General features: G+C 49.3%; 3 protein-coding genes across 15 annotated transcripts in view; 1 reads left to right on the top strand and 2 right to left on the bottom strand.

Moving 5' to 3' along the window:
• WDR27 (WD repeat domain 27) overlaps positions 1–1616 on the bottom strand; it is a 189896-nt gene extending 188280 nt beyond the window's left edge. For 9 of the 11 annotated variants that reach the window (XR_011388906.1, XR_011388907.1, XR_011388908.1 and 6 more), the window contains exon 1: positions 840–1027. The gene's annotated coding sequence lies outside the window, so the exon portion shown is untranslated. The other 2 variants (XM_070074554.1, XM_070074555.1) reach the window with 2 other exon arrangements.
• Positions 1001–5492, top strand: C5H6orf120 (chromosome 5 C6orf120 homolog). The gene is made up of 2 exons (XM_051828551.2): positions 1001–1147; positions 3130–5492. Exon 2 carries the CDS (start codon positions 3141–3143, stop codon positions 3741–3743), a length of 603 nt encoding a protein of 200 aa, XP_051684511.2. The 5' UTR covers positions 1001–1147; positions 3130–3140; the 3' UTR covers positions 3744–5492.
• PHF10 (PHD finger protein 10) lies at positions 4606–24454 on the bottom strand. Of its 3 annotated transcripts, XR_011388909.1 has the most exons (13): positions 23944–24454; positions 21161–21267; positions 18019–18149; positions 17376–17459; positions 15284–15417; positions 15050–15199; positions 14329–14438; positions 12817–12970; positions 10454–10609; positions 6223–6331; positions 5811–5957; positions 5542–5692; positions 4606–4791 (listed from the first exon to the last, which is right to left on the bottom strand). XR_011388909.1 is itself a non-coding variant. In XM_070074570.1 (12 exons), the coding sequence occupies exons 1-12, from the start codon at positions 24217–24219 to the stop codon at positions 4706–4708; spliced, it is 1686 nt and encodes a 561-aa protein (XP_069930671.1). In that variant the 5' UTR covers positions 24220–24454; the 3' UTR covers positions 4606–4705. The 3 variants fall into 3 exon arrangements, 2 of the variants coding, with proteins under 2 accessions (XP_069930671.1, XP_069930672.1); XM_070074570.1 differs by lacking the exon at positions 5542–5692 and having other exon boundaries at positions 5769–5957; XM_070074571.1 differs by lacking the exon at positions 5542–5692 and having other exon boundaries at positions 5769–5957; positions 17376–17453.
• Between the last annotated feature and the right edge of the window lie 3358 nt (positions 24455–27812).

Genomic DNA, 27812 nt, shown 5'->3' with positions numbered 1-27812 from the left:
ACTGCACTAGTGCCGGCTGGACGCTGACTGAGGACACAACTGCACCAGTGCCGGCTGGACGCTGACTGAGGACACAACTGCACCAGTGCCGGCTGGACGCTGACTGAGGACACAACTGCACTAGTGCCGGCTGGACGCTGACTGAGGACACAACTGCACCAGTGCCGGCTGGACGCTGACTGAGGACACAACTGCACCAGTGCCGGCTGGACGCTGACTGAGGACACAACTGCACCAGTGCCGGCTGGACGCTGACTGAGGACACAACTGCACCAGTGCCGGCTGGACGCTGACTGAGGACACAACTGCACCAGTGCCGGCTGGACGCTGACTGAGGACACAACTGCACTAGTGCCGGCTGGACGCTGACTGAGGACACAACTGCACCAGTGCCGGCTGGACGCTGACTGAGGACACAACTGCACTAGTGCCGGCTGGACGCTGACTGAGGACACAACTGCACCAGTGCCGGCTGGACGCTGACTGAGGACACAACTGCACCAGTGCCGGCTGGACGCTGACTGAGGACACAACTGCTAGTGACGCTGGTGACGGCGGCGAGGGAACACAACCAGATCATGCCCAGTTTTTCCACAGCCTCAGCCTTCCGCCAAAATTATTAAATTTCTGAAAACTTAGAGCAAAAACTGCGCCCTTTTCCAGGAACGAGCGGAGACTGCAGACGCTCAGTTCGCAAGCCACTGAGTGTCCGCGAGAGGCCCAGCACGGAGGCCTGTGAGCGCCGCGACCTCCCGCACCGCGACCCGCGGACACCGACGGCCGCGAACCCCGGCTCGGCGCGGCTCCTCCTCCGCGCGGCGCCCACGCACTCCACACACCTCGGCCTTCGCCGCAGGGACGAAGCGGCCCGCCCGGCCCACCGCAGGGCTCGCAGAGGGCGCTCCTTGCCAGGCGCATCTCCCGAGGCCCCGCCTGCCGCTCCCTGCGCTCCGCCCCCGACGCGTCGCTATGGTTGCGAGCCCACGCGCGCCCCAGCCATTCTCGCGAGAGCAGAGTGCGCGGCGCGTCTTACACCTCACTTCCGGGAGCTCCACATCCGGCGCGGCCTGTGTCCCGCCTCCTCGGGTGCGGCGGGGCCGCGGTCCGGATGTGGCGGGGCCGGAGCGGCGGCCCGCGGGGAGCGGCGGTGAGTTGGGGGTGCACGGGAGCCTGCCTGGCCGGGGGGTACCCCGCGTGTGGGGCCGGCCGACTTCTCCCACCCCTCTGGCCTCTCTCTTCCCCTCTGCCCGTCTGGGGACGGGGCGCGGCGGGGCGGGGCGGCCTCACACCTCCCGGATTATTACCCAGAGCCCGCCCCACGCTGCCCTGCGCGGGCCCCACACCTCCCGGATTATTACCCCAGAGCCCGCCCCACACTGCCCTGCGCGGGCCCCGCATCTCCAGGATTGTTACCCAGAGCCCGCCCCGCGCTGCCCTGCGCGGGCCTCACACCTCCCGATTATTACCCAGAGCCCGCCCCACACTGCCCTGCGCGGGCCCCGCATCTCCAGGATTATTACCCAGAGCCCGCCCCACGCTGCCCTGCGCGGGCCCCACACCTCCCGGATTATTACCCAGAGCCCGCCCCACACTGCCCTGCGCGGGCCCCACACCTCCCGATTATTACTCAGAGCCCGCCCCACACTGCCCTGCGCGGGCCCCACACCTCCCGATTATTACCCAGAGCCCGCCCCACACTGCCCTGCGCGGGCCCCACACCTCCCGATTATTACCCAGAGCCCGCCCCACGCTGCCCTGTGTGGGCCCCACACCTCCCGATTATTACCCAGAGCCCGCCCCACGCTGCCCTGCGCGGGCCCCGCATCTCCAGGATTATTACCCAGAGCCCGCCCCATGCTGCCCTGTGTGGGCCCCACACCTCCCGGATTATTACCCAGAGCCCGCCCCACACTGCCCTGCGCGGGCCCCACACCTCCCGGATTATTACCCAGAGCCCGCCCCACACTGCCCTGCGCGGGCCCCACACCTCCCGATTATTACTCAGAGCCCGCCCCACACTGCCCTGCGCGGGCCCCACACCTCCCGATTATTACCCAGAGCCCGCCCCACACTGCCCTGCGCGGGCCCCACACCTCCCGATTATTACCCAGAGCCCGCCCCACGCTGCCCTGTGTGGGCCCCACACCTCCCGATTATTACCCAGAGCCCGCCCCACGCTGCCCTGCGCGGGCCCCGCATCTCCAGGATTATTACCCAGAGCCCGCCCCATGCTGCCCTGTGTGGGCCCCACACCTCCCGGATTATTACCCAGAGCCCGCCCCATGCTGCCCTGTGTGGGCCCCACACTTCCCGGATTATTACTCAGAGCCCGCCCCACGCTGCCCTGTGCGGGCCCCGCATCTCCAGGATTATTACTCAGAGCCCGCCCCACGCTGCCCTGCGCAGGCCCCACACTTCCCGGATTATTACTCAGAGCCCGCCCCACGCTGCCCTGCGCGGGCCCCGCATCTCCAGGATTATTACCCAGAGCCCGCCCCACACTGCCCTGTGTGGGCCCCACACCTCCCGGATTATTACCCAGAGCCCGCCCCACGCTGCCCTGCGCGGGCCTCACACCTCCCGGATTATTACCCAGAGCCCGCCCCACGCTGCCCTGTGCGGGCCCACATCTCCAGGATTATTACCCAGAGCCCACCCCACACTGCCCTGCGCGGGCCCCACACCTCCCGGATTATTACCCCAGAACCCGCCCCACACTGCCCTGCGCGGGCCCCACACCTCCCGATTATTACTCAGAGCCCGCCCCACGCTGCCCTGTGTGGGCCTCACACCTCCCGGATTATTACCCAGAGCCCACCCCACACTGCCCTGCGCGGGCCCCGCACCTCCAGGATTGTTACCCAGAGCCCGCCCCACGCTGCCCTGCACCTCCAGGATTGTTACCCAGAGCCCGCCCCGCGCTGCCCTGCAGCGCCTTGGGGCGAGGTGACTAACCTGGTCACTGCCCCAGAGCCGCCCCGCGCCCGTCTTTGGGCGAGCGGGCCCCCCACCTCCCCCGGCCTCGTGGGGAGCCTGGATGCTGTTGGCCAGCTTGACGCGGACGCTGGCGGCTTCCCTCGGCCTCGGTGCCCCCGAGGGGCCGAGGGTGACTCTTGGTCTCGCCGGCAGGACGTGCCCCCATGAGGACATCCCCAAGCTGGGCGCCGCCCGTGATGGCCGCTCCCCGGAGGGCCGCTCCCTGGAGGAGCGCGCTCCTGATGCTGCTGGCCGCCCAAGCCCTGGCCTCCGTGGGCTGCTCGGAGGAGGAGGCGATCCCCGAAGAGTGGGTGCTGCTGCATGTCGTCCAGGGCCAGGTGGGCGCCGGGAATTACAGCTACTTGAGGCTGAACCACGAGGGGAAGGTCATTCTCAGGATGCGGAGCTTCAGAGGGGACGCAGACCTGTACGTCTCCGACAGCACCCTCCACCCGAGTTTCGACGACTACGAGCTGCAGTCGGTCACCTGCGGCCAGGACACTGTTTGGATACCGGCCCATTTCCAGCGGCCCGTGGGAATAGGCATCTACGGACACCCGTCCCACCACGAGAGCGAGTTTGAGATGAAAGTGTATTACGACAGGACCGTGGAGCAGTACCCGTTCGGTGAGGCCGCCTACTCGGACGGGGCCGAGCCCGGCCAGAAGCCCCCCTATGCTCCCGAAGACACGCCCCAGGAGGAGGAGTCCGTCCTCTGGACGATAGTAATCAGCATCCTGAAGCTGGTACTGGAGATCCTTTTCTGACTCACTCGTAACCGTGCGGTTGGCTGCACTTTGTTGTGAACCTATTACTTTCATCCGGTCGAAAGCCTGGTTACCTTTTCCAGTGAAGGGATGGAAAAACTAAAGCCATACAGAGTTCTGTTACCTCAGTTACCCGAAAACAAGGAAAGCAGCGAGCACAATCATTTGTTTAAAACACCAGAATTCCTATAAAAGGAATACACTCAATAAACTCCATTTTGATTAGTTTGTCGAGTGATTAAACAGAGAGAACTCCAGTAACTTAGGGTTTATATAAAGTAGTGCGAAATTCCATGCAGCTACACAGATTTAGACTGGAAAGCTGATTAACTAGAATTTTACTCCACAGGTTCTAAATGAAGTTTACTGTGTAGGTTTCTGAGCATTACTAAAATCAAAGTCAGAAAGATAATGCTTTATTTACACTTCCCTGAATGAAGACGAATGCTCCAAGCCTGTGGCCCGAGTAGCACTAAAACAGTATGTCCAACATGATTTCCTGGCAGGCAGGCTGCACCAGTTAACTTCAGTACCCAGCCACATCAACTTAGTGTAGGCCATTTGTCATTTTATCATCTTGGGCTATTAAAGTTCTTCAGTTATGAAATGACTCTACCTATGGTAGGCCAGAAACAATACAAGATTAGGAAAACTTCATGAAAATAAATGTTTCTCAAGCTAATGGAGAAATAGTTAAGTAGTCTAAATTAAATTGCTCTATTTTGCAACTTAGTTTCTCGAGAGAGCCAAAGTACTGAGATAAATCTTTTGGAAGATGAATTATTTTTCTACCTGGAATTACTTTCAAGAGTAAGAGCAACTTATAATAAAGTAAATCAGCTTGCAGATTTCAAGCTCACAGTTAATTTCAAAAACTTTTATTGGCATAAAAATGAAAATGTAAATAAACTGGCACCAAATATTCCACTTAAATGGATATACAGTGTGACAAAAAAACTATTTTATCCCTCTTTGCTGTTTTTACCCCTTCTGCCCACTTTCCTGGGTGTTGGGGGGGCTCGCTGACAACAGTCACAAATCCAGCGACCTAGGAAAAAAATTAGTTAATATATGATCAAATTTTATTTTTACAGGATAAAGATCTCCTTCCGTAACTCTCACTAATCATATTCTATGCATTTTCAGTGGGAAGGGCACTAATAGTTCCTTAAGGAAAAAAAAATTTAAACTTCTTTTGAAGTTAATCTTGTAATCAGTGCTATGCAAGGGAGGGATACGTAATGCTACAGAATGACATGAACCTTTAAAAAACTAATAGAATCCCTCCCCAAATCCAAACACTATCAAAATTTAAAATTTCAGTAATATAAAGCCTAAAATAAAACCTGTTACTGAATTTGGCTTTTTTAAATCTTTTCTCCCTGCTGCCATAAAGACCTGGCATATTATGCTGGCACTGCACAGGAGTGAACTACACTGTATACTTGATCTGAATCACGACACAACTCTGTGTACGTTGCTCACTTCTTGATACCCAGGAAACAGTTCTACACATATGAAGCATTGTTAGGGCTAACTATGCAAATTCCAAAATTAGAGTTATGTGTGTATAATGTTTGAATCCAATTACTGTGATTTAGTCAATCCTGTGTTCATCCAAAAGTTATCTGGAATCATGCTGCCTCAACTTGAAGAGATCTGGCTTAATATGTATAAAGGTATAACAGTCATTTTATTATATTTCTAAATAGATGACTTATAAAAATAAAATTAAGGCTTTGAAACAAACTGATGTTCTGTTATTTTAGATACTTCAGTAGAAAAATAACCAGCTCACTCTTAGTCTAGACATTCTGACATCTCATGTGTCCTGCAGTTGGATGTCTAGGGATGAAAAGCAGGTGGACAGTGCCTGGGCAATCGCAGCTTTGGTCATATTTGAACAGAGGATCTACAGGCTCTTCATGCCATTATAGTGCTTACGCATCCTTAAAAGAAAATGTTGGGAAAATCTCAGCACTCAAAGATAATGTTCTGTTCTGCTGTTTTTTCTTAAGTCTTTACCTGTTGGAATAGCACCAAGGCCCACACAAAAAGTATGATAACCTCTGTCACACACGTCACAGAACATCATTTCTTCCTCGTGGTGGGGCTGTCCACATACAATGCATGTCTTACATTCCATACACTGCCATGGGTAGGTCTTAATCATAGAAACAAGCTCCGTGCTCATATCCAGGCAAGAAGGGTGGCCTAAATCAAAACCAGTATTAGTATTTCACACAAGAAATTTAACTTCATAAGGCATACAAAACACTAGTTTGTTTCAGGACTTCCCAAGAATGGCTAATGTTTAATCACCAAAGAGAAATGAAAACACATGGGCTTTGACTGCCTCACAAGCTATCCCTGCATATTGAATGAATGTTTGGTTGAAGTCTAGTGGACAATGATAAATACTAGTATCTGAAGCAAGAAAAGGGTGATTAAAATCTTAAGAAGACACTGAAATACTTACCACTGTTATCACACTGGGAGCAGTGTATGAGAGACTCAGCCTTTCCTTTCTTGTTGGACTCCTTACCCTTCAGACAGATCCCACATATAGCATTTGGAATGACCTTTGGCTGGAAGGGCAGAAGAGGGCTATGAATGCGTGTCAGAAGAGCTTACTGTGGGTTCAAAGGAATTGTTATTCATTGCCTTATCTTTACTTTGATAACTTACTAATGAGGACCTTCTGGAAAGAAGTAATTAGGCAGGAGTCAGCTCAGAACATCAGACCCTGCTGACTAAATCCTTAGGTTTCAGCCTTAAAATTTTGTAAACATGATCTCGTGTTAAGATTAAATGTAGCACTTTACACTCCCTACATGCACAATATGATCTATATATCGAACCTGAAGCAAGACTAATACAATGTCAAATGTCTAGTAACCCCAAGAGAAAACCCAAGAAAAATGACCATTAACATCAAAGTGAAGCTTTATTACAAGACTTAAGTTTTTAAGCAGCTTATATATTGACTGTTAAAACATTTGTATTTTTCAAAGTTGTGAAACTAGATCTATAAAAATCTAAGTTAAAAATCAATGTTTTAACATTTTTAATTGAAAAATGTCTCATCCAGTCATTGTTATGTGCATAAATGTTTGTGGAAAACCAAGTTGTATGACTTTCTGCATATCTAATAAAAGAACCTACACTAAAGGATAAAAACACTCACTATGAGAAGCAAATCATAAAAAAAGGTTTCAAATGAGCAAAACACTAGTCACCTAAAAAACACAGACACTCCTAGTTTAAGTACCACTTATCTTTCAGATTAAAGGATGCATGTTCCAGTGAAGCGGTGTGGTCAACATAAAGGAAAAGGGCAGAGACGCACCTGAAATGACCAGAGGGGTGGGGGCCTTGACTGGAAAGGCCGCCCCTTCCTGCTGTCAAAACCAGTGGAAAAGGAATATCAAGCATGGACCAAGAACAAAATGGGCTCAGGAGGCATATTCACTTGTTTTATTCCAACACGGCCAGCTGCATCTTGTATTTCTCTGTCCCAAGTTACTGAGCCAAAGAGGAATCTAACTGAATACGGTATTCCAGGTACAAAATGTTTCACTGCCTCCTTCAAACCTAAATAACTCTGTTCTAATACTTTTAAGTTCTTTATTTTTAAAATTACCTTTCTTTGCAAAAGATGACAGAGGCATTCAAAAAGAATTTTTGGCTTATTTATTTAGAAAAGGCAATCTTATACATAAATATAATAAAAACAATAACTAAACAATCACAAATGTCTCTACAAAATAATAAATATCATGGAAATTAAACATACATATAAAACATTATCATGAACTATTCTACATCTCCTACATTTTTATACCCTGCTCCCCCAACACGAAGACAGTGTCACACGCTCAAACCTTTGAAGTCCCGCAGTGTCGTGACCTTCGGTTGTTACTGCTACATTCTAAGCATAAGATTCTCATTGTGTATTCTACATCTAAATAAAAAACAGCTAGGAAGTGCACTTCAGTAATCCCAACTCTGCTTCAGCTGTGATCTCCTCTGTGACTGCCATGACATAGCAGCAGAAAGCTACCACTCAATGCACCAAACTAAGAAATCTTCGCTGTGGTACCTATAGTAAGTGTAGATACTTATCTAATACTTGCACTTTAAGATAGATGCTGGTATAGTTAAGTATTCTATCAACTTTCACTGAAGCTGGGGAAGCAATCACACAATATTCTAAAGAGAGAACTACTCAGGAGATACTTTACAAAACAAAATTCAAAGGAAATAAAACATAAGGCTAGTCATTCACATTCTAGAGCAATTCAAGTTCTACAATCATTAGACATAAACACCTATAATAAAGAGAACACTAAGGAAATTCTAGGTTTACTTCTAAGCTCAAATCATATTTTGTTATACCGCTTAAAATTGTTCTTACCCAATCCAACAGTCTTCATCTTGATCATAAGAGGGAGAGAGCAGGGAGAGGAGGGGAGGAGACAGCTTTGGAGCCTTTTCTACGACAGTGCCTCAACACTTCTACACTGAGAGGCCACGTGCTGGTATCCAGCACTTCACACACCCAATACGAGCATGGCTGGGGAAGCTGGTCTCTCCTGGACCATGGAGTCGAGGGAAGAGGAAAGGGACAGCCTGTAGACCCTGCTGAAGATCAACGGAGCGGAACCCTGTGAGTCTGTGAGGGAGATGCTCTTTTCTAACAACTGCAATGTCCAAGTTTCACTACTGACGAGAAAATTAAGCCACTTCAAAAGACTCACAGTACCCTTACTTCTCTACTTGGAAAGCAGCCAAACCTAAGTGAGACCTTCATGGTAGCACTAATGTAGTATAGAGGCCTGAATCCTAGCGATTTATGCTTTTAGTTCAGGTTAATGTAACCTAAACAATACTGTCCTACAAATTAAGGGCAAGCACTAGTGAATCTTACTAAGCTATATCAAGATACATTATCATTTTCTTAACATCCATATTTTAAAACGTATGTATGACCTTCAAGCTTGAAGTAACCTAACACTTAGGCACATCCTGGCTTATTAATACTTTTTATAGACAACTCTTAATAAACATGTTCACATTAATGTATTATGTCTAGATATGGGCTGTTCCCATCTGAAATACCTGAAACATTTTTAGGTACTAAAAATGTTCACAGCTGATTATAAAATATACTACTTTGCAATCAGTGATAGTGTTGAATAGTTCCTCATTTTCAGCCTGTATTAAAACATCTATTTCAAAATTCTCTCTTTTTCAATCCATGATGAACAGACTCATTGTCTAAAAGATCTCTTTACAGTGAAGAGTTAACATGACTGTGCTTTGGGCTGCCACTCCCACTTGGATCTCTAAAGAGACCAACAGCACACACATTCATGGAGGCTAAGTTTCTGAAATTTAATCTTTGGAGTTCATTTGCTTTCAATTAATAAGCACTAGTTTAAATCTTTAGTTTAAAAAAAAGGACATAAAGTATATGTGTAGAAACAAGTGCAAAAATCACATTAACTACAGCCTACTGAAGCCACTCTTGGAAGCCAAACCTTGCTGTTGCTGAATGAAGCTTAAAACTCTCTTGCTAAAGGCTGCAGAAACATGTATTTTTAAGTTGATTACATAAAGGTATTTTCTAATAAAATACGGAAGACACTAACGTCTTAGGTTGCTTTTTTACTTCAAGAAAACAAAGGTAAACAATCTGTTATAAAGTGTTCTGATGAGGTTGAGGGGAGGCTAACAGTTCACTTCAACCTGTTCTTGTGGCTTGTTCACCACAACCACAATTCTGACACAGGTGGATATAAAGGTATCTAACAACTTCCCTTGGCAAAGCTTTATCACCTTACTCAAACTTTCCTTTAGCACACCTTCATCACCACAATAAAAACTGTGCACTAATATACTCCAGAATAAAAGAACTGTGCATTTCACGATCACATCCAAAACAAGCTGTGCAGCTAACTCTATACCTTTTATAATATTCTTAAATCCCTATATACAAACGATGCTGCTCACCTCTCATCTGACCTTTTGAAGGGATGGGCAGACGGAGGGAGCAGAGCAAATGTCAAAAATAATAGTTGCTGACAACCTACTACCTTTCTCTGAGAAGAATCCGACTCAAAGGTTAACAAGAACGCTTTAATCCTTGTCATAGAACTGGATCGGCTAATTGCCAAGGTTACACTAAAAATGTGAATAACAGGCTTTTACTATTTTCAATTTAGCTAAATTTGGCAGATTGCTCAGATAATCCTTGGATTAAGCCCAGCTCTTTCTTAATGAAAGGCACTACAAAACTTCAGCTTAGTCTGACAGTACATCCACCCAACCTAGAGTTCAGCATTAGCTATGCTAACTGCTGGGATATTTAAAATGAGAGACAATTATGATCTTAACTCCAAGGAAAGAGAAAGTACAAAGTTTTGCCTATGAAATAATGGTTTAAAACCCATACTTGCCTGTTTCTTATTTAAAAGAAAAATATATAAATTATACATATACAGAAAATAGAAGCTAAACCATAGCCAAAAGTGACAGAAAAGCCACCAAGGAAACAGAGCAGAGAGAAGAGGTGGACAGGGCGCACACCACTGGACAGCGAGGGAGCACGCAAGCGGAAGCTCCACAGTCACAGACTCAAAGTGAAACTACGTCAGGGAGAAAGGCTGGTCAGGAAAGAAGCCGAGTCAGGGGCTTTTTTCTTCTACCTTGTACCCAGGAACTGATTTGGACAGTACAGAACGTTTGGAACCATCTTTTCTTGGAGTGGCAGCTTTGTCTTTGGGCTTCTGTCGTCCCTGGAGAGAGTCCTCCTGGCCGTCAGGAGGGCTTTCCCCGTCAGATGCATCGCCAGAGGAGCTGTCCTGGAGTGCAGAAGGCAAGAACAAAGATCCCGTGGAGTTAAGACAGACTGCAGTCTGAACTGTGGAAACTATGGGAAATATGCAAAAAAGGTTTAAAGTTGTGTCCATGTAAAAGCAGAGCATTCTAAATATTGGGAAACTTTTTCCAGTGGAGACTTTAAAAAAGTTAGAAATGGTAATTATTGCTTATAAGTACAATATAGCTTAAAGTTAATTCCATTTCTGCCAGTTGCATGGCTTAATCCACTGCTTTCTGAGTTAAGTCACAGAATAGTGCCAAACACTTCAGCATCCAAACAGGGCCACACAGCTTCCACATCACTTCTCATGTCACAGAAATGCACTGTTACAAGTAAGCGTGTGTTTCCCGAGTAATAAAGGGCACCAAGAAATCCCCCAGGCACACAACTGCATTTTCAGGTGAAATTATACAGGGTGAATATTCGCAGCAGTCATTTGACACATTGTAAACAAAGTTTAAAACTGTATGACATATTTTACACAAAGTTTAAAACTTCAATACCTGATCACTTAACCACTCACTTTATAATTTAAAATTTTCTAATTAGAAACTGTTTTGATTATACATAGCCATGCCACTAACACCCAAAGACAACCACTGGGAGCACCAATGATCTCCTTTATCTTTCTTCTGTGTGTCTGTATTTGTACAGATACCCAGACACTCATATAACTTCCTACATAATGTGCCCTAATTTTCTAAAACACAAACCTGTATTACACTGTGGGAGTGTGCATTTTTTAAAGCAGTTTGTGCATTTTTTTTTTTACATCATTAGGTATTCTTTGAACTGTATTTCTATAGTATAAATGTATCACCCATTGTGGACATTAGACTTATTTTTAGTTTGCATTGTAAAAAGTACTATAACCATTCAAATTGACACTTTTTTCTAATTAAATTTGGCTAAGACCTTAGGACAAATCTATTAGTGGATTTGTTAGGATAAATTTTGTGATAGTTAAAATTCTCAGTAGGTAGTCAAAATGCTTTCCCAAAATGCTCAATTAATTTATACTCCTCGCAGTGTGGGAACAGGTTAGTTCATCAGTGTTAGCAATCAGCAACACAACAGACAAAAGTGGCCTCACCACTTCCAGACTTCAACAGCATCTTATTTTATGTAACATGTTTCATTAAGTAGGTTTTAGAAGCTGTTGGTGACAGAAAAATATAAAGTCCATTCAGAGATAGCACAGTTTCAGGTTTCAATGGCCAGTTACTCCAAATGCAGTTTCACAGAAAACCTGAGCTGTGGCTGTCACTGAGACCAAAGCCTGATGTCGAGGCCGGCGCTGTGGCGCAGTAGGTTAACGCCCTGGCCTGAAGCGCCAGCATCCCATATGGGCGCCAGTTCTACTCCCAGCTGCTCCTCTTCCAATCCAGCTCTCTGCTGTGGCCTGGGAAAGCAGTAGAGGAGGGCCCAGGTACTTGGGCCCCTGCACCCGTGTAGGAGAACGGGAGGAGGCTCCTGGCTCCTGGCTTCAGACCGGCGCAGCTCCAGCCATCTGGGGAGTGCGCCAGTGGATGAAACACCTCTCTCTCTGTCTCTACCACTCTCTGTAACTGTCTTTCAAATAAATAAAATAAATCTTAAAAAAAATAAGTAAAAAAGCCTGATGTGATCCGTAATCTTCACCCCACAGAGCTCACTGACTCACCACTGTGTTGCAACTGCATTTTGCTACCCGAAAAAAGGTCACAGAAAACCCAACTAATAGCACAGCATATTAGTAAATGTGTATTTTTCTACAAGAGGCCTCAGATTAACTAAGCAACAGGAGCACAAATTACCACACCCCCCCCCCCCCCCAACCCAGAAACATGTACTTCTCCATGGCAAGAGATCAAGGTCTGTTTTGCTCAGTATTTTTAAGTTCTGGACACAGAAATCTGAATACCAGTCTGTAAACTAATGTTCAGGACCCTTGTCTAAGCTGCTCATAGCAACATCAGAGGAGTGATTTTTAAATGTAAAATTTACCAAAGGCCATGCACAGCTTGTTTATATCAACAAACAGAATAAATAAATTTTCTTGGTGAAAGCTTTATGGAAAGTATAAGCAACTGTCCTTTTGCAAAAAGTGGGTGGTGACAAACATTCAGTTTAACACTCCAGGAAAGCAATGAGCAGCACAAACTCAAAGGGAAGGTGACGCGCTCTGGTCAGGACAAGCACGCTCACCGAGGCGCCTTTGCTTTTCCGTTTCTCGTCCCCTGGGCCGTCTTCAGCTTCATCTGAGTCCCCCTCACTGTCCAGGGCAGGGAGCTCAGGATCCAGAGGGGGCTCATACAGGGCCGTGTTCAACGGCAAATACCGCAGCTCATCTGGGGAGTACCTAAAGGCCAGAGAAATTTTCAGTTTTCCTTATTGCTAAACATGAACAGACTTATCTACTGGATTAGAAAGACAGCTTTAAAATTCTCCGTTAACTCCAAATAATTTGAAAAATTATTACAGTGTTTTTTTCATTCTGTCTTCAACTGATGAGAAAAAGTTTAGACATTTTGTCTCTAGGCTGATAGTGTAAAATGGGCATCTGATTCTTACTACGTCAGCAGACACAGAGCAATCTGGTCCAGGCCTGCTGCCCGCCAGCCACCTCCACGCTGCATTCCCTCACTTGCAGAGTGAGAACACGTGAGCTGCCTTACAGAACTGACGTGAGGATTAAGAAAACGAATGCATATCAATCAGCACTCTGCGGGACATGACACCATTTGAAGCATAACTGAAGAAACAATTTCCAGTAATAAGTAATTTTAAACCAGTTTGTAAAGCATTGATCCTAACGGAATTAACCATCTGTGTCCGTCTGATGCTAGAAAGGCAATCCTTGCCCCCACCCCCGCCCCACTCCTGTACTCAGGAAAGTGCTCTCGTGGGGCCTACAACAGCATCGCCCTCAACTAAGACATCACACAAAAAGGAAAGCGGCCAGTATGCTGACACATGACTTCTAGTAACTTGCTGATCCCAAAACTTAACTTAAAAGTAAAAGTTTCTGCGCATGAATTGAACTGGACTTTCAGACAGCAGGATTCTGTACTCTATTTCACATTCTATTCCCTGAAGAATGTGTCCTATTCCAAAGACCATACAGTTCCAGGATCCGGTGAAATCTGAAACTTTGAATCAACATGAACCTATCACTGTTTCTTCAGTACCACGCAGGTGGGGAACAGGAAACCGGCAGCCTCTTTGGCACAAAGATGGGAGGCAGCAGCCATCCCAGTTCAGTAAAGGGGCAAGAGCCAACTAGCTGCCCACACCTGCTTCTCCTCTGGTATCTTCTGCAACCCAATTCTAATCCACACGTGAACCACGCAAGCACCTGTTGCAGTGCAGGTTCTGAGCTTGAGGTTCTGCACTTCGAGCAAACTTCCAGGTGACGTCAGCGCTGCTAAACCACAGAGCACACTTAGAGCAGTGAGGGCTAGAGAAACCCAGCACCTGTCTGTGACCAGCCCACAGGGTGAGCAGAGAAACGGACAGCCCACCTTTGTCAGCTGTCCATTCTGTGAGAAGAGCGTTCTTTGTCACAGAACCAGAGAAGATAAGCGTGGCACGAACCCTACACATTATCTCAGGAGTGTGTTTACGACCCCAAAATTGTCAGGAGGCAAAGACAGAAGGTTCTGCAATCCATCACCAAAAGCTGATACGAATGGTAACCAAAACTCTGGTAATGAATACCTCTTGTAATATTCCTGGAACTGTCCCGGGATGAGAGCCACTGGGTAAGAACTGACCTTTGTTCGCTCAGTAGGCAACACTTTGTACTTTCCTTGAGGCACCTGGATGACCTGTGTTAACAAAAACACAGAGCTCATTCCACGCCTAGAATCATGGAATTCCTTCGGGAAAGGAAGCCGATTTGCTCTCCACTGCGTGCGCCCTTCCCCCTTTACGACAGCTACAGATTTAAGGAACATGGAGCAGAGACCTGTGCTTCCCAGCTAGACACAGCACGGTCTTGTCTGCCTTCGACTGTGAGCACAATTCCCAAGAAGCGCAGTGCCTCTCGCGCTCGCCACATAACGAGGACAGGAGCCGGGCGGCTTACACAACCCCTCTGAGGCTCAACTTCTTCACGTATGAAACGGTGATGACGCCAGTCCCAACCTCATGCGGTCAGAACTGAGAAATCAAGGCACATGGAGAGTTCTGACACCCTCGGACACACACAGAGTATGAGAAGCAGCTACTGCAGTCTCACTCAGCAGAGCCGCAATGAAGGGCACACAGCTCCCCAGACAGCAGGCTGGGTGTCCCTGGCACGTAACTACACACGGCTTCCTACGTTCCAGTGGGAGGAAGAGGACAGGTAGCATAACAAACAGTAAGGGGGTAACGCCACTCTGCAGTGACAAGCAAGGAGCTAGGCCCAGAGACTCCTGAGCTTAAATCACCCTACATGTGTCTGTAAGTCAAAGTAGGCTCTTCTCTCTTCCATGCGCTCCCGGTTTAAATTGCTGTTAAACTCAGCTGCTTTCTTGGCCGCTTTCTTGATGTACTCAGGCACTTTGCTGGCTTCGACTTTCTGAGTGTTCTGCTGTTGCATTTGCTGAAACAGAAACAGTGCAGTTGAAAGTCACATGTCATCCTCCCAAACCCAAACAAGGCGCGGTGGTCACTCCCAGTCACTCACAGAATATTCTTTGTAATGGTCTGTAATTCGCTGACGCTCTTTTTCTTGCAGAATAACAGAATATTCAGCATGTTTGGCTGGATATTCTTTTATCATTAAATCAATCACTTCATCACTGCGCAATGCTGTTAAACCTGTATTAGAAAAATTTTTAAAAAGAAAGTAACTCTCAAGGGAACAAAAACACTCTTGAATTTGCCTCTCTTTCAAACTACATTTAGAAGGTTTTCAAACAAAGCAAACTATTTTAAAACAGCTAAAAGTAGTACCTGTAGTATAATGACATCAAGCAACCAAAAAGCAAGATCGGGGTGGGAATTTGGCCTCACAGCTGAGATGCCAGCTGAGACCACGTCCCGTGCCGAAGCCTGTCCACCCCAGCTCTGCTCCTGATCCAGGTTCCTGCCACGCAGCCCGGGAGGCAGCAGGGAGAGCACCCACGACTGGGCTCTTGCTCCCCAACAGGGAGATGCGGACGGGTTCATGGCTCCCAGCTGCGGCTCCACTAGCTCTGTCTGCTCTCTCTGCCTCTCAAATAAATAAATCCATTTTCAACCAAATGAGTTTTTTAGATCCTATGTATTCTACAAAGGAACTTCAAAAAGTTCATAGGAAATGACAATAAAATTTATTTGGATGCAAAAGATTTTGAAACCCATGCATGGTATTTTCTTAACACCCATTTTGCATGGAATTTTTGAAGACCCTCAGCATGCATTAATTCAAAATTGTTTTGTACCAAAATAAACTTATCCTTTAATTTCATTATCCAAAACCTTTTTGAAGTACCCTCATATAAGCATATATCCCTTTATCTACAAACAACTGCCAAAAACAATACAGTCTAACTCCTAACAGGATACAGGATATCAGTTAAAAAAAAAAGCTTTTCAAACTACTGGTTTTTCCTAGCCTTCAAATTCCATACCAGAAATATTATAATCAACCCAAACTTTACCAAAAGCATCAGCGCATACACACATCATGAACACAATTTTCAAAACGTGATAGTGTCAGATTTTACTCAGCTGCTAAAATGAACTCTCGTGCATTCACACAGAAAAGGAGCCACACAGGGCTGATGCCAACATCCTGTGTTAACTGACAGTTCAAGTCCTGGCTCCTCCACTTCACGTCCAGCTCCCGGCTGATGCTTCTAGGAAAGCAGCGGAGGATGGCTCAAGTGCTTGGACCCTGCCACCCACAGGGAGACCCGGATGGAATTCAGTGTTCCTGGCTTTGAACCATTTGAGGAGTGAGCCAGTGTCTGCCTCTCCCTCCCTCTAATTCCTCCTTTCAAATAATTTATATTAATGTCTTTTAAAAAAGAAAAAAAGAGCCACACTATACACTACATTAAAATGCTTATCAAAGGAAAAGTATAAAGTATGGAGAATATTACACAAAACTGAATATTCAGCAAAATTTCCCTTTTAAGAGATAAGAACCTATACTTTTTTTTAAAGATTTATTTGGAAGGCAGAGTTACAGAGAGGCAGAGGCAGGCAGGCAGAGAGAAAAAGAGAAAGAGAAAGAGAAAGAAAGAGAGAGAGAGAGAGAGACAGAGAGAGAGGCAGGCCTTCCCTCTGCTGGTTCACGTCCCAGATGGCCACAACAGCTAGAGTGGCACCAATCTGCAGCCAAAAGCCAGGAGCCAGAAGCTTCTTCCGGGTCTCCAGCACAGGTGCAGGGTCCCGCTACATGACAGCACCAGCACCCTGCATGGTATTTTTTTAAAAGTATAGGTTCTGGGGCCAGCGCTGTAGTATAGTGGGTAAAGTCACTGCCTGCATTCCATATGGGCGCTGGTTCAAGTCCCAGCTGCTCCACTTCCAACCCAGCTCTCTGCTGTGGCCTGGGAAAGCAGTAGAAGATGGCCCAAGTCCTTGGGCCCCTGCACCCACATGGGAGACCCAGAATAAGCTCCTGACTTCAGATCGGTGCAGTATCAGCCATTGCAGCCAATTGGGAGTAAACCAGTAGATGGACAACCTCTTTCTCTCTCTCTGCCTCTCCTTCTCTCTCTGTGTAACTCTGCCTTTCAAATAAATAAATCTTTAAAAAAAAAAAAAAAAGAGCAAGCTTCTATTACCTAGAGTGCATTGAGTTTCTGTGATGACGTTTAACTCTCTCAGGTACAGTTTCTCCTTATGAGACAAATCTCGTCTCTCTAAATCTCCAAAAGGGAAGAACAGAAGACTATTAATAACAGTAAAGCATTATGCATTATAAAACTTACAAAAGCTTAAAAATTTTCTGTTTAAAAGTACTTCATGTCATGTATCTCAAATACTGTTAAAGGGGCTACACAAAAATTGTTTGAATTCAAGGAATAAAACTGAAAACAGAATAACCCAAAGATAACATAAATAACTGTACGGAACAATTCATCAAAGGTAGTCCTCCTGCAACTCAAGCATGGCTTCTGTACTAACTCATTCCTAAAGTCAAGGAGCAGTGGCAAAACAAACTCATGGCTAGAGATGGGTTTTGTCTTAAATTTCTCCAGGAAAGTCCCCTTTCTCATTTTGCTTTTATATCAGTTCGTGAGACATAATAACACATCAATAGGTGGAGAAGCTGAATGCCAATAAATGAAAATCAGAGCGCACAAGAATAAAATATATATTACCAATAATCCACATCCAAGAATTCAGTGGTTGATAAGCTATCATAAAAAACTACTCTTAGTTAAGAAGTTAGATTTCATTATCACACAGCTAAGACTCAAGTACCTGGATATTTCCGTTTAAAGGAGGTCACGCCCAAATATTCACTGACTTGTTCCTGAAGCATGTAGTACTCTCCGGCTTCATCAGGTGGCCACTTGTACTCTATCAGGTTTTCTGCTGGATAGTAACTGAAGCTAAGCACAAAAGATACACATTATGTCTTCAATGTGGCTTCCATCAAACTTATCACTTCTAATTTTTGAGGATATTTTGAAAGCTCTTTTAAGTATTTAAATTCTTTGCCTGTTATGGCTTGATGTTGTGACAAGCCAAAAAAATATAAAACAGGTAATAGGAAGAGAAACAATTATCTGAAGTATCAAAGCAAAAGGCACGTTGGAAGTAACACCTTCTATAAACCAAGAAGAAGGAGACTCACGTGGCACTTTCAGACTTACGAGGCCAAAGCAAGGTGGCTACCGCTCTGAATTTTTTCTCTTGGACTCATTACCAGTATAAGAGCAGTTCAAAGGCCGGTGCCGTGGCTCACTAGGCTAATCCTCCACCTGCGGCGCCGGCACTCTAGGTTCTAGACCCGGTCGGGATGCCGGTCCTGTCCCGGCTGCCCCTCTTCCAGTCCAGCTCTCTGCTGTGGCCAGGGAGTGCAGTGGAGGATGGCCCAAGTGCTTGGGCCCTGCACCCACATGGGAGACCAGGAGAAGCACCTGGCTCCTGGCTTCGGAGCAGTGCGCCGGCCGCAGCGCACCAGCCGCAGCGACCATTGGAGGGTGAACCAATGGTAAAGGAAGACCTTTCTCTCTGTCTCTCTCTCTCTCACTGTCCACTCTGCCTGTCAAAAAAAAAAAAAAAAAAAAAAAAGAGCAGTTCAAAAAGTTCATGAAAGATGGAAATTAAATAAAGAATTTTAGTGCAAAATTTGAAATCCATGACGTTTTTTCCTCTGTTTTTAAAAAATACTTATTTTGTCATATGAAAGAGTTACACAGAGAGAATCCACCTGCTGGTTCACTCCCCAAATGGCCACAACAGCTGGAGCCAGGCCAGGCTGAAGTCAGGAGCCTGGATCACTATCCAGGTCTGCCACATCGGTGTCAGGAGTCCAAGCACTTGGGCCAATGAGGCCATCTTCCACTGTCTTCCCAGGCACATTAGCAGAGCAACAGATCAGAAGCAAAGCAACCAGGATTCAAACCAGCGCTGATACGGCATGCCAGTGTCACACGCAAAGATTTAACTCGCAACACCATGCCACCACCAGCCCTGCTTTTTTTCCATAATATGCATTTCCCATGAACACTTTGCACAGTCTTCCTTTCGACCGCTAGGTATAACCAACTTCTGATTGTCTCCTGTTCAGCGAGTCACACACAGCCGAGGAAGTCGAGCTCTGGAAGCCCCCTCCTCAGAGAGCCCAACAAAAGGATAACCTGTCCTCTCGCCCTCCACAAACTCAGAGGCAATGGGGACACCTACACGGGTAGCAGGACACGCAGTCAACCGCATGCTGAAGTAGCAGCACCTGTGACCGTTCAACTTCTACCCCACAGGCAGGAAGGGGACACTATCTTCTGCAACTACCCATTTACAAAGAAGCTGACACAAACAGTATTCTCAAAGTTAGTGTTGGAAAACTGGATAACCACGTGCACAAGTATGAAATTTGATCCCTGACCTCATATCAAGAACAAAAATTAACTCAAATGAAGCAACAACCAAAATATAAGCTATCAGAAAGCTCTTCAAAGAAAGCACAGTAAATCTTCATGACCTGGGATTTGGCAATGCATTATTAGATAAGATACCAAAACCACAAGTAACAAAAGAAAAGATAGTCTAGATTTCATCAAAATAAAAAAACTGCATCAAAGCACACTATCAACAGAGAATGAGACAAAATTCCTTCAAATCATGTATCTGGAGCCGGCGCCGTGGCTCAATAGGCTAATCCTCCACCTTGCGGCGCTGGCACACCGGGTTCTAGTCCCGGTCGGGGCGCCGGATTCTGTCCCGGTTGCCCCTCTTCCAGGCCAGCTCTCTGCTATGGCCAGGGAGTGCAGTGGAGGATGGCCCAGGTGCTTGGGCCCTGCACCCCATGGGAGACCAGGAAAAGCACCTGGCTCCTGGCTCCTGCCATCGGATCAGCGCGGTGCGCCGGCTGCAGCGGCGGCCATTGGAGGGTGAACCAACGGCAAAGGAAGACCTTTCTCTCTCTGTCTCTCTCTCTCACTGTCCACTCTGCCTATCAAAAAAAAATAAATAAATAAAAAAAAAAAAAATCATGTATCTGATAATGAAGTAATATCCAGAATATATAAAGAACTACTGTAACGAAACACACACACACACACAACCCAAATTAAAAATGAAGGACTTGAGCAGGGATTCTCCAAAGAAGATAAACAAATGGCCAAAAAGCACACACAAAACACTCAACATCCCTACTCATCATGGAAATGCAAAACAAAATCAATATAAGATGCCATACCTTTTAAGATAACTGTTACCAAAACAAAGCAGAAAATAACAAACTGGCAAGGATGTTAAGCTGATGGGAAAGCAAAAATGGTGTAGCCCCTAGAGAGAAGTGTTAACAGCTCCTCAAAGACTAACAGAACTGCCACCAACTCCAGTGTTCACTGCAGCACTCACTGTAGCCAGAGGCAGAAAGAACCCCAACATCCCTCAGCATATGAATGAACACACGCGGCCTTAACAAGGCATTTCTGATGTAAGAGACTGCATGGAAGAGAGTACACTAAGTGCAACAAGCCAGACAAAAAGGACGAACACCGCATGGCTCTGCTTTCGGTGGTGTTTAGAAAAGTCACATTCACGGACACAGAGAATGACAGTTGCCACAGTCGGGGGAAGGAGGAAATGGAGGCTATTGCTTAACGCTTACGGCGTTTTACGGGTTAGTCAAAAGGTCTGCAAACAGATGGGCAACAGTCGTGCAATCCTGATTAATGACACTGAACTGCACACTTAAGTATAGTTAATATGCTGCATTTTATCTATTTTCTATGATAAATTTTATTTCAGACGCTCTCAGTAGCAAGATCAACTTTGGCGTAACATTGTAAAACAGGAAGAAAACACTCCACAGTGTTTAATAACCCCTTTGCCAAGGCTGGGGAACTGGAAGAGGCAGTAACACAGAGAACAAGCAGTGACAGGACAATACCCAAGATCTTGACTCGAAGTTTCACAGCTTCTGGAGCTGTCTCCTGAGCCCATTCTCCTCCTTTTGGGTGGTTGAGTGCCATCATTTGAATTATCTTCATTGTCATCCTATACATTTAAAGGTTCAAAAAGTACTAATTAGAGAATAAATAATAAAGAATAAAGAAATTTTCCCAGACTTGCTAAAAGTCTCATTAAGTCAAACATTTTCAAAGGACTAGTTATATAAATTTTAACTTCCTATTAATTAAAAGGGGATAACAATCTGTAATGACCACAAAACTGCAAACAAAGCAAGAAAACTTTCAACTTAACCATAAATCTAAATCTATTTTTGCTTTCTTGGCAGGATTAAAATGCCTTTTGCTTCCAATAACCATAAAACCGTGGCGTCACTCCTACCGCAGCTGGAGGAAATGCATCAACATTTAAAGTACTGAACTGAACTGAGAGTAAGTTCTGACAATGCTAGCTGATTACTTTAGGTATTCATATCCCTGTAAAAGGGGGACTTGTGAGTACAGGGACTAAAATCAGGTTACTAACTATTCACTTTTTTCTTATATAGCAAAAATATAACCTACTCTATTGTACTCATACAGTAACACATGCACTTCCCCAAAAGAAGAGTCCTGTATATTTTTTATGCAATTACTGACATGACAGGAATAACCGAGGCTGTGAATTCAACCATTCCATTCCATCAACGGACTGGATAAGGTATCAGATATTAGGAAATTGAGTTAATCAGATTTTAGGCAAAGCTTAAGGCAAAGAAAATCATGGGTTTTCTTTTATCAATCAAGGTAGTGTAGCTTCTGAACTCATACAATTGTGTTAAAAACAGTCTCGTTACAAAAGCAATTCCCCAAACAGAGAGGCAGCATGCCACAGCAGCCAGGCCAGGCTCGCTGGGACCCCACTGCCTGGAGTGTTATGGGCAGTGTCCTCACCAGCTGGAGGCTACTCTCCATCCCATATCTGAAAAGCTGAGGTGATAATGAAGCAGCCAATAAAAGGATTAAACGAGTTTATAGATAGAAAGCAGCACTCAGTGCAGGACCAGCAGATTGCCTGCTAAAGATCCAGACTATTATTATGAAGAGTTTACCCAGCATCTTTGTTAAATGGGAAAACACAAAATTCATTCTTTTTCAGTCCTTATAAGTGAGCACTCAATTAAAGAGCGCTTTATAGTCTAAGACTGGCAACCCTGTAGGAGCTGAATAGGCAAAAGCTATTTTCTAAAACTTTACATTTAACTAAGTACAACCGTGACACTCCATATTCAGCATTTCAGACAATTCATTTTAAGCACTTAATTTTCTTTTGTTCTACTTTACTTGCTTTGAAAGCATTTTAAGAATTCTTATATCAATTTGTTTAAGAAATTTCCTTTGGTTGGCTAAAAAACTGAGACATTCAAAACAGACAAAACTTAAATGGAAAGTCCTCAGGAAAGCCCAGGCCACAACTTCACACCCAGAGTGGAAGCGGGCACGACCTCCACACACTAAGGAAGCATCTGGGCAGCCCGCCTGTCTCCAGAGAGAAGGAGCAGCAGCAGGCCCCCACCCGCCCCTCTGCGCTGAAGTCCACATCTCACACCACCCCCGTGGACCAAACTGGAGCTGCTGCCCAGCTACAGGCCGGGTCACAGGTCACTCTCCCACCTGCAGGTGTAAGAGCTCCGGTCCCAGCTGCCCAGCACACGAGTGAGCCAGCCGAGGGATGTGTGGAGAGGGGTGCCAGGGCCACCCGAGGGCAGCCCCAGGAGTCAGCGGGGAGGAGTGAGGGGCACCTGAGGGCAGCCTGGGGGGGCACTGAGGGCAGCCTGGGGGGCACTGAGGGCAGCCCCAGGATTCAGTGGGGAGGAGTGAGGGGCACCTGAGGGCAGCCTGGGGGGGTGAGGGGCACCTGAGGGCAGCCTGGGGGTGGGGGCGGGGGCACCTGAGGGCAGCCTGGGGGGGTGAGGGGCCTGGGAGGGTGAGGGGCACCTGAGGGCAGCCTGGGGGTGGGGGCGGGGGCACCTGAGGGCAGCCTGGGGAGGTGAGGGGCACCTGAGGGCAGCCTGGGGGGGGGGCGGGGGCACCTGAGGGCAGCCTGGGGGGGTGAGGGGCCTGGGAGGGTGAGGGGCACCTGAGGGCAGCCTGGGGGTGGGGGCGGGGGCACCTGAGGGCAGCCTGGGGAGGTGAGGGGCACCTGAGAGCAGCCTGGAGGGGGGTGAGGGGCCTGGAGGGGCGGGGGCACCTGAGGGCAGCCTGGGTGGGGGGTGAGAGGCACCTGGGGGGGGTGAGGGGCACCTGAGGGCAGCCTGGGGGGGCGGGGGCACCTGAGGGCAGCCCCCAGGAGTGAGCAGCAGGGGAGGGGGGAGGAGCACCTGCGCGCAGCCCCCAGGAGCCAGGCAGGCCCTCGGCAGGGACTCCCAGGACAAGTGCAGCAGGGACACCCGGGGCCACGGCGCCAGGAGGCCCCGGCGCGCGACTCCGCGGTCACACACGGTCCCCGACTCCCGCCTGCAGCTTCCCGCAAACGACGCCAACTTGCGGCGCGGGGCGCGCAGTCCGCCGCGGGGAAGCCACCGACCGGGCTCCCGCGGCCCCAGGCGCCGGCCGGCTCTCACCAGAGGCGGCCCTCGGGACCCGGCCAACTTTCTCGGCCGCCCTCCGAGAGCGCGGCGCGGGGCAGCGGCCGCGACTCCGCCCCCGGCCCGGCCCGCCCCTCCCCAGGGGCGCCCAGCGGCCGCCGCCGGCGCCCGGGCGGGCCGCGGCGCCGCCTCCTCACCTTCGCGGACTGCGCTCCGGGGCTGGCCGGGTCGCTGTCGCACGGCCGCGGGGACAGCGCCGCCCCGGGCCCGGCCGCCGCCGCCATCAGCCCGAGCGCCCCGCGCCGCCGCCGCCGCCGCCGCCGCCGCCTCGTCCCGGCCGCCGCCGCCGCCGCCGCCGCCGCCGCCGCCGCCGCGCGGGCCGCCCGCCGCCCCGGCCCCGCCCCCTCCGCCCGCCCGCCCGGGGGCCGGCCCCTGCCGCCGCGCGCCCCGCGGCCCGCCAGCGCCGCCGCCATGGCCGCCGCCAGCGCGCCCGCCCGCCCGCCGGCCGGCCGAGGGCCCGGGCAGGCCGGCGCGGCTGCGGCCCGGAAGGAGGACGCGCGGCGGCGGGGCCGCGCGCCCCACGTCAGCCGGCGGCCCGCCGCGCTCCGCCGCAGGCGCGCTCGGTCCGCAGGCGCCCTCGCAGCCGCCGCGCGCCGGCCCGGCGTCCTCCTCCTCGGCCCGCGGCGCGCCCCACCTCCGCCCGCCGCCGCCGCCGCCTCGGCCCCCGGCCCCGCCCCGGCTCGTCGCCACTTGGCGCGCTCGCTGCCGCCCCCTCCCCGCGGCCCCCGGCCCGGCCCCTCCACACGTCAGCCCTCTCCTCCCACCGCGCCGCCCGCCCCGCGCTCCCTCTCCCGGGGGTCTCCCGCAACCCCTCCCTCCCCGCTAGGACCCGCGCCCCTCCGTCCCCCCGCCCCACCGGGGGTCCCGCCCCACCACCCTCCCTGCCGGGGGTCCCGCCCCCCCTCCTCTCCCCACCGGGGGTCCCGCCCCAACCCCTCCCTGCCGGGGGTCCCCGCCCCTATCTCCCTCCCATCCAGCCCGGGGTCCCCGCCCCCACCTCCCTGCCAGGGGTCCCCTGCTCCGCCCTCTCGCTCCCTGCCTGCTGGTGTCCCGCCCCCTCCCTGCGGAGGGTCTCCCCCCTCCGCGGCCGCCCCCTTCCTCCCCGCGTGTCGGGGTCCCGGCGCCCCCGCCCTGCTTGTGGCTGTGGCCGTGGCCCCGCGTGCAGTCGCTCGCGTCGCGCCCGTGGCCGCCGCCGTCAGCAGCCTTTGTTCTGCGTCCGCTGCGCGGTGCGGGCCAGGGACTGCAGCGCGGTGCGGGCTGCGGGCTGCGGGCTGCGGGCGGGCCCTCGGGGAGGGCGCCCTGGCCTGCCCGGTGGAGCTCCGCGCCAGCACGTGCGGTCGGAGCGCGCCGGGAGCGCCCTGTGCGCCGCGCGGCCCGGAAGGGACTCTCGCCTGGCAGCGTCGTTTTCCCTGCGTTGGCGGGGCTGTGAAACGGGGAGAGCCCGGCTGCGGGGTGATTGTAAAAGTGCCGTGCAGTGGAAGGCCCAGAAGACAACCAAAAAAAGGAGCTGTTTTATTCGCACTGAATTGATTTAGGATCCTCGGGCGCTGGCTCCACAAGGTCACGTCTAGGACTTCACTGAAAATGGAAAGAACCTTGAAAGCGCGTGCCGACAGCTGCTGAGATGAGAGCCAGAAACGAGTCCGGGTGGATTGCTGGGCAGACGCCTGTTGCCCGATGCCCAGGACTGGCTTCCGGGCACGAGGAGGTTCTTACATCTAGAGTGCGATGTGCGTGGCGTCCTTGTCAGTCACTGCGGCTGGCTACACGCCGCTGACAGATGTGGGAACACACACGGAAGGGTTGGGTGTCCCTCGCCTGAATCCAAATGCCAGCTCCCAGAGGGTGCCCAGCTGCTCTGCTCCCCCAGCTCAGACCAGCTGCCGCCCCTTGCAGAGTTCCCGAGGGGAGCCCTGTGTCCGCAGGCTGAGCAGGAAAATCTCCTGTTCCCACCACGCTTCTTCCCCCCAGAGGTCACTGATGGGGGCCCTCAGATTTCCTGGCGGGGTTTAAAGCTTACAAAAGAGAGGGGGAGATATCTGTCCAGTATTTGGTTCTGTCCTCTCCCGTGGGTACCTGTCTCTAGAACAAGGACACGTTTAAAACACCCCACTGAGCAGGCCGGCACTCATGTGTGCAGTGCGGGGGTCCGGGCTAGGGCCTCCGCACAGGCAGCTGCCCGGCTACACCCTCCTCCTTGAGGCAGCTCTGACGGGGATAAGGTCGCTGGCTGACCCAGAGGTCACACACCACAGAGCCCTGCCCCATCTCCCGGGCCACCACACTGCCTCCTAGAGGAGGTTCCGGGAAGTGCCCCCATCCTCCCTCAGAGCCAAGACTAAGGCAATAGGTGCCATCCCCTGCTTCCCTTCCCTCCACCCCTCTGCTCTCTGGCCCACTCTGCGTGCATATATTTACTTAAAGAAGTAAATAAATATTTACTTACTTACGGAAGGGCAGAGGCAGAAAGAGAGCTCCTGCATGCACGGGTTCAGCCCCCAAGTGGCCGCAGCTGCTGGAGCTGGACCAGTCTGAAGCCCGGAACGGGAGCTTCTTCCGGGTTTCCCACAGGGGTGCAGCACCAGCCCCTGCTTCCACCTTTTACATAAACTTCAGCACACTGTGCTCCATACATGTGTCTGTCTTCAAATGCTATTTAGGTAAAAGGCAAGTACCAGGATTAAAATTAAACCCCGCTTGTCACACATCAGCTTGAGTGAGAGAAAATTTACTTGCAAATAGAAAACAAGATTTCAAAGTGTTATGAAAGAAAACAGGCACAGAAAGATGTGCAATTTGAAGTGAAGACTGTGGTTCACGCCCACAAAAGGCTGAACTGGAAAACAAGAGGCACACTCAGGCGCAGTAATTATTCCAGTTTGGCATGAAAATGGGGTGCATGAAGGAGGATCCCAGGAGTCAGGAATGAAATATGCAGGAAGGCATATGATGGGTGTGAAGACTAGTCCGGGTCACTTAATTAGCTGTGTCATCATAGTCACGGTATTTAATCTTTCTGACACTGTTTTTCCTCATTTGTAGATAAGAAAAATAACATTTATTCTACATTTCACAAATGTGTTATGACAAACCAAGTATGCGCCAAGAACTATGCTGGTGATGAGGATTTAAGAGATCATGCATCCGAGCTGGCACTGTGGTACAGAAGTTTAAGCCTCTGCCTGCAGGGCTGGCACCCCCCACCATGGGCACTGGATCACGTCCCAGCTGCTCCACTTCCCATCCAGCTCCCTGATGACCTGCTGGGAAAGCAGAAAAGATGGCCCAAGTCCTTGGGCCACTGCACCCACATGGGAGACTCAGAAGAAGTTCCTGGCTTCTGGCTTTGGCCTAGCCTAGCCCCAGCCGTTGCGGCCATTTGGGGAGTGAACCGGCAGATGGAAGATCTCTCTCTCTCTTTCCTTCTCTCTCTGAATTTCTGCCTTTGAACTAAATAATAAATCTTTGAGAAAGAAAGAAAGAAAGAAAGAAAGAAAGAAAGAAAGAAAGAAAGAAATCATCCATTTATTTACCAAATACTGCCTTACTTTTTGCTAATTTAGGCCCTGAGTTAGACACTTAGCGGTGCAATAGTGCAGGGGAAACCATCATAGAACTGTGTGAAAGCACGTGTAACATATGGACAGATGAGAGAAAGGGTCAAGACCGAGAAGCCCGGAGACACTCAACTTGTGGAGGACAGGGAAGGAGAGGGACGAACACTTTGATGTCCTGGGGAACCCAGGAGAAGTCAGCTAGGCCTGTTGAATGGAATGAAGAGAAAGAAAGGTCCTTTGTAGTTAGCAACTTAGAGGCCTTTGCTATATTGATTCTTTAACATTGTTTCAGAGGAGTGTCCATTTCAGAGACTAGACTGACGGGAGTTAAGGAAGGAGTGAGAAGCTAGGAATTAGAGCCAAAGTGTACACAGCTCTTCTGAAATGCATGAATGTGAATAGCCAGTATAAGGAGGGTGGCTGGAAAGGAGTGGGGCTGTCTCTCAGGT

The sequence above is a fragment of the Oryctolagus cuniculus genome, chromosome 5 (genome assembly GCF_964237555.1).
Source record: "Oryctolagus cuniculus chromosome 5, mOryCun1.1, whole genome shotgun sequence".
Classification (NCBI taxonomy): domain Eukaryota; kingdom Metazoa; phylum Chordata; class Mammalia; order Lagomorpha; family Leporidae; genus Oryctolagus; species Oryctolagus cuniculus.
The sequence above is the reverse complement of the archived record's forward strand: the minus strand, read 5'-3'. Positions and strand labels throughout refer to the sequence as shown.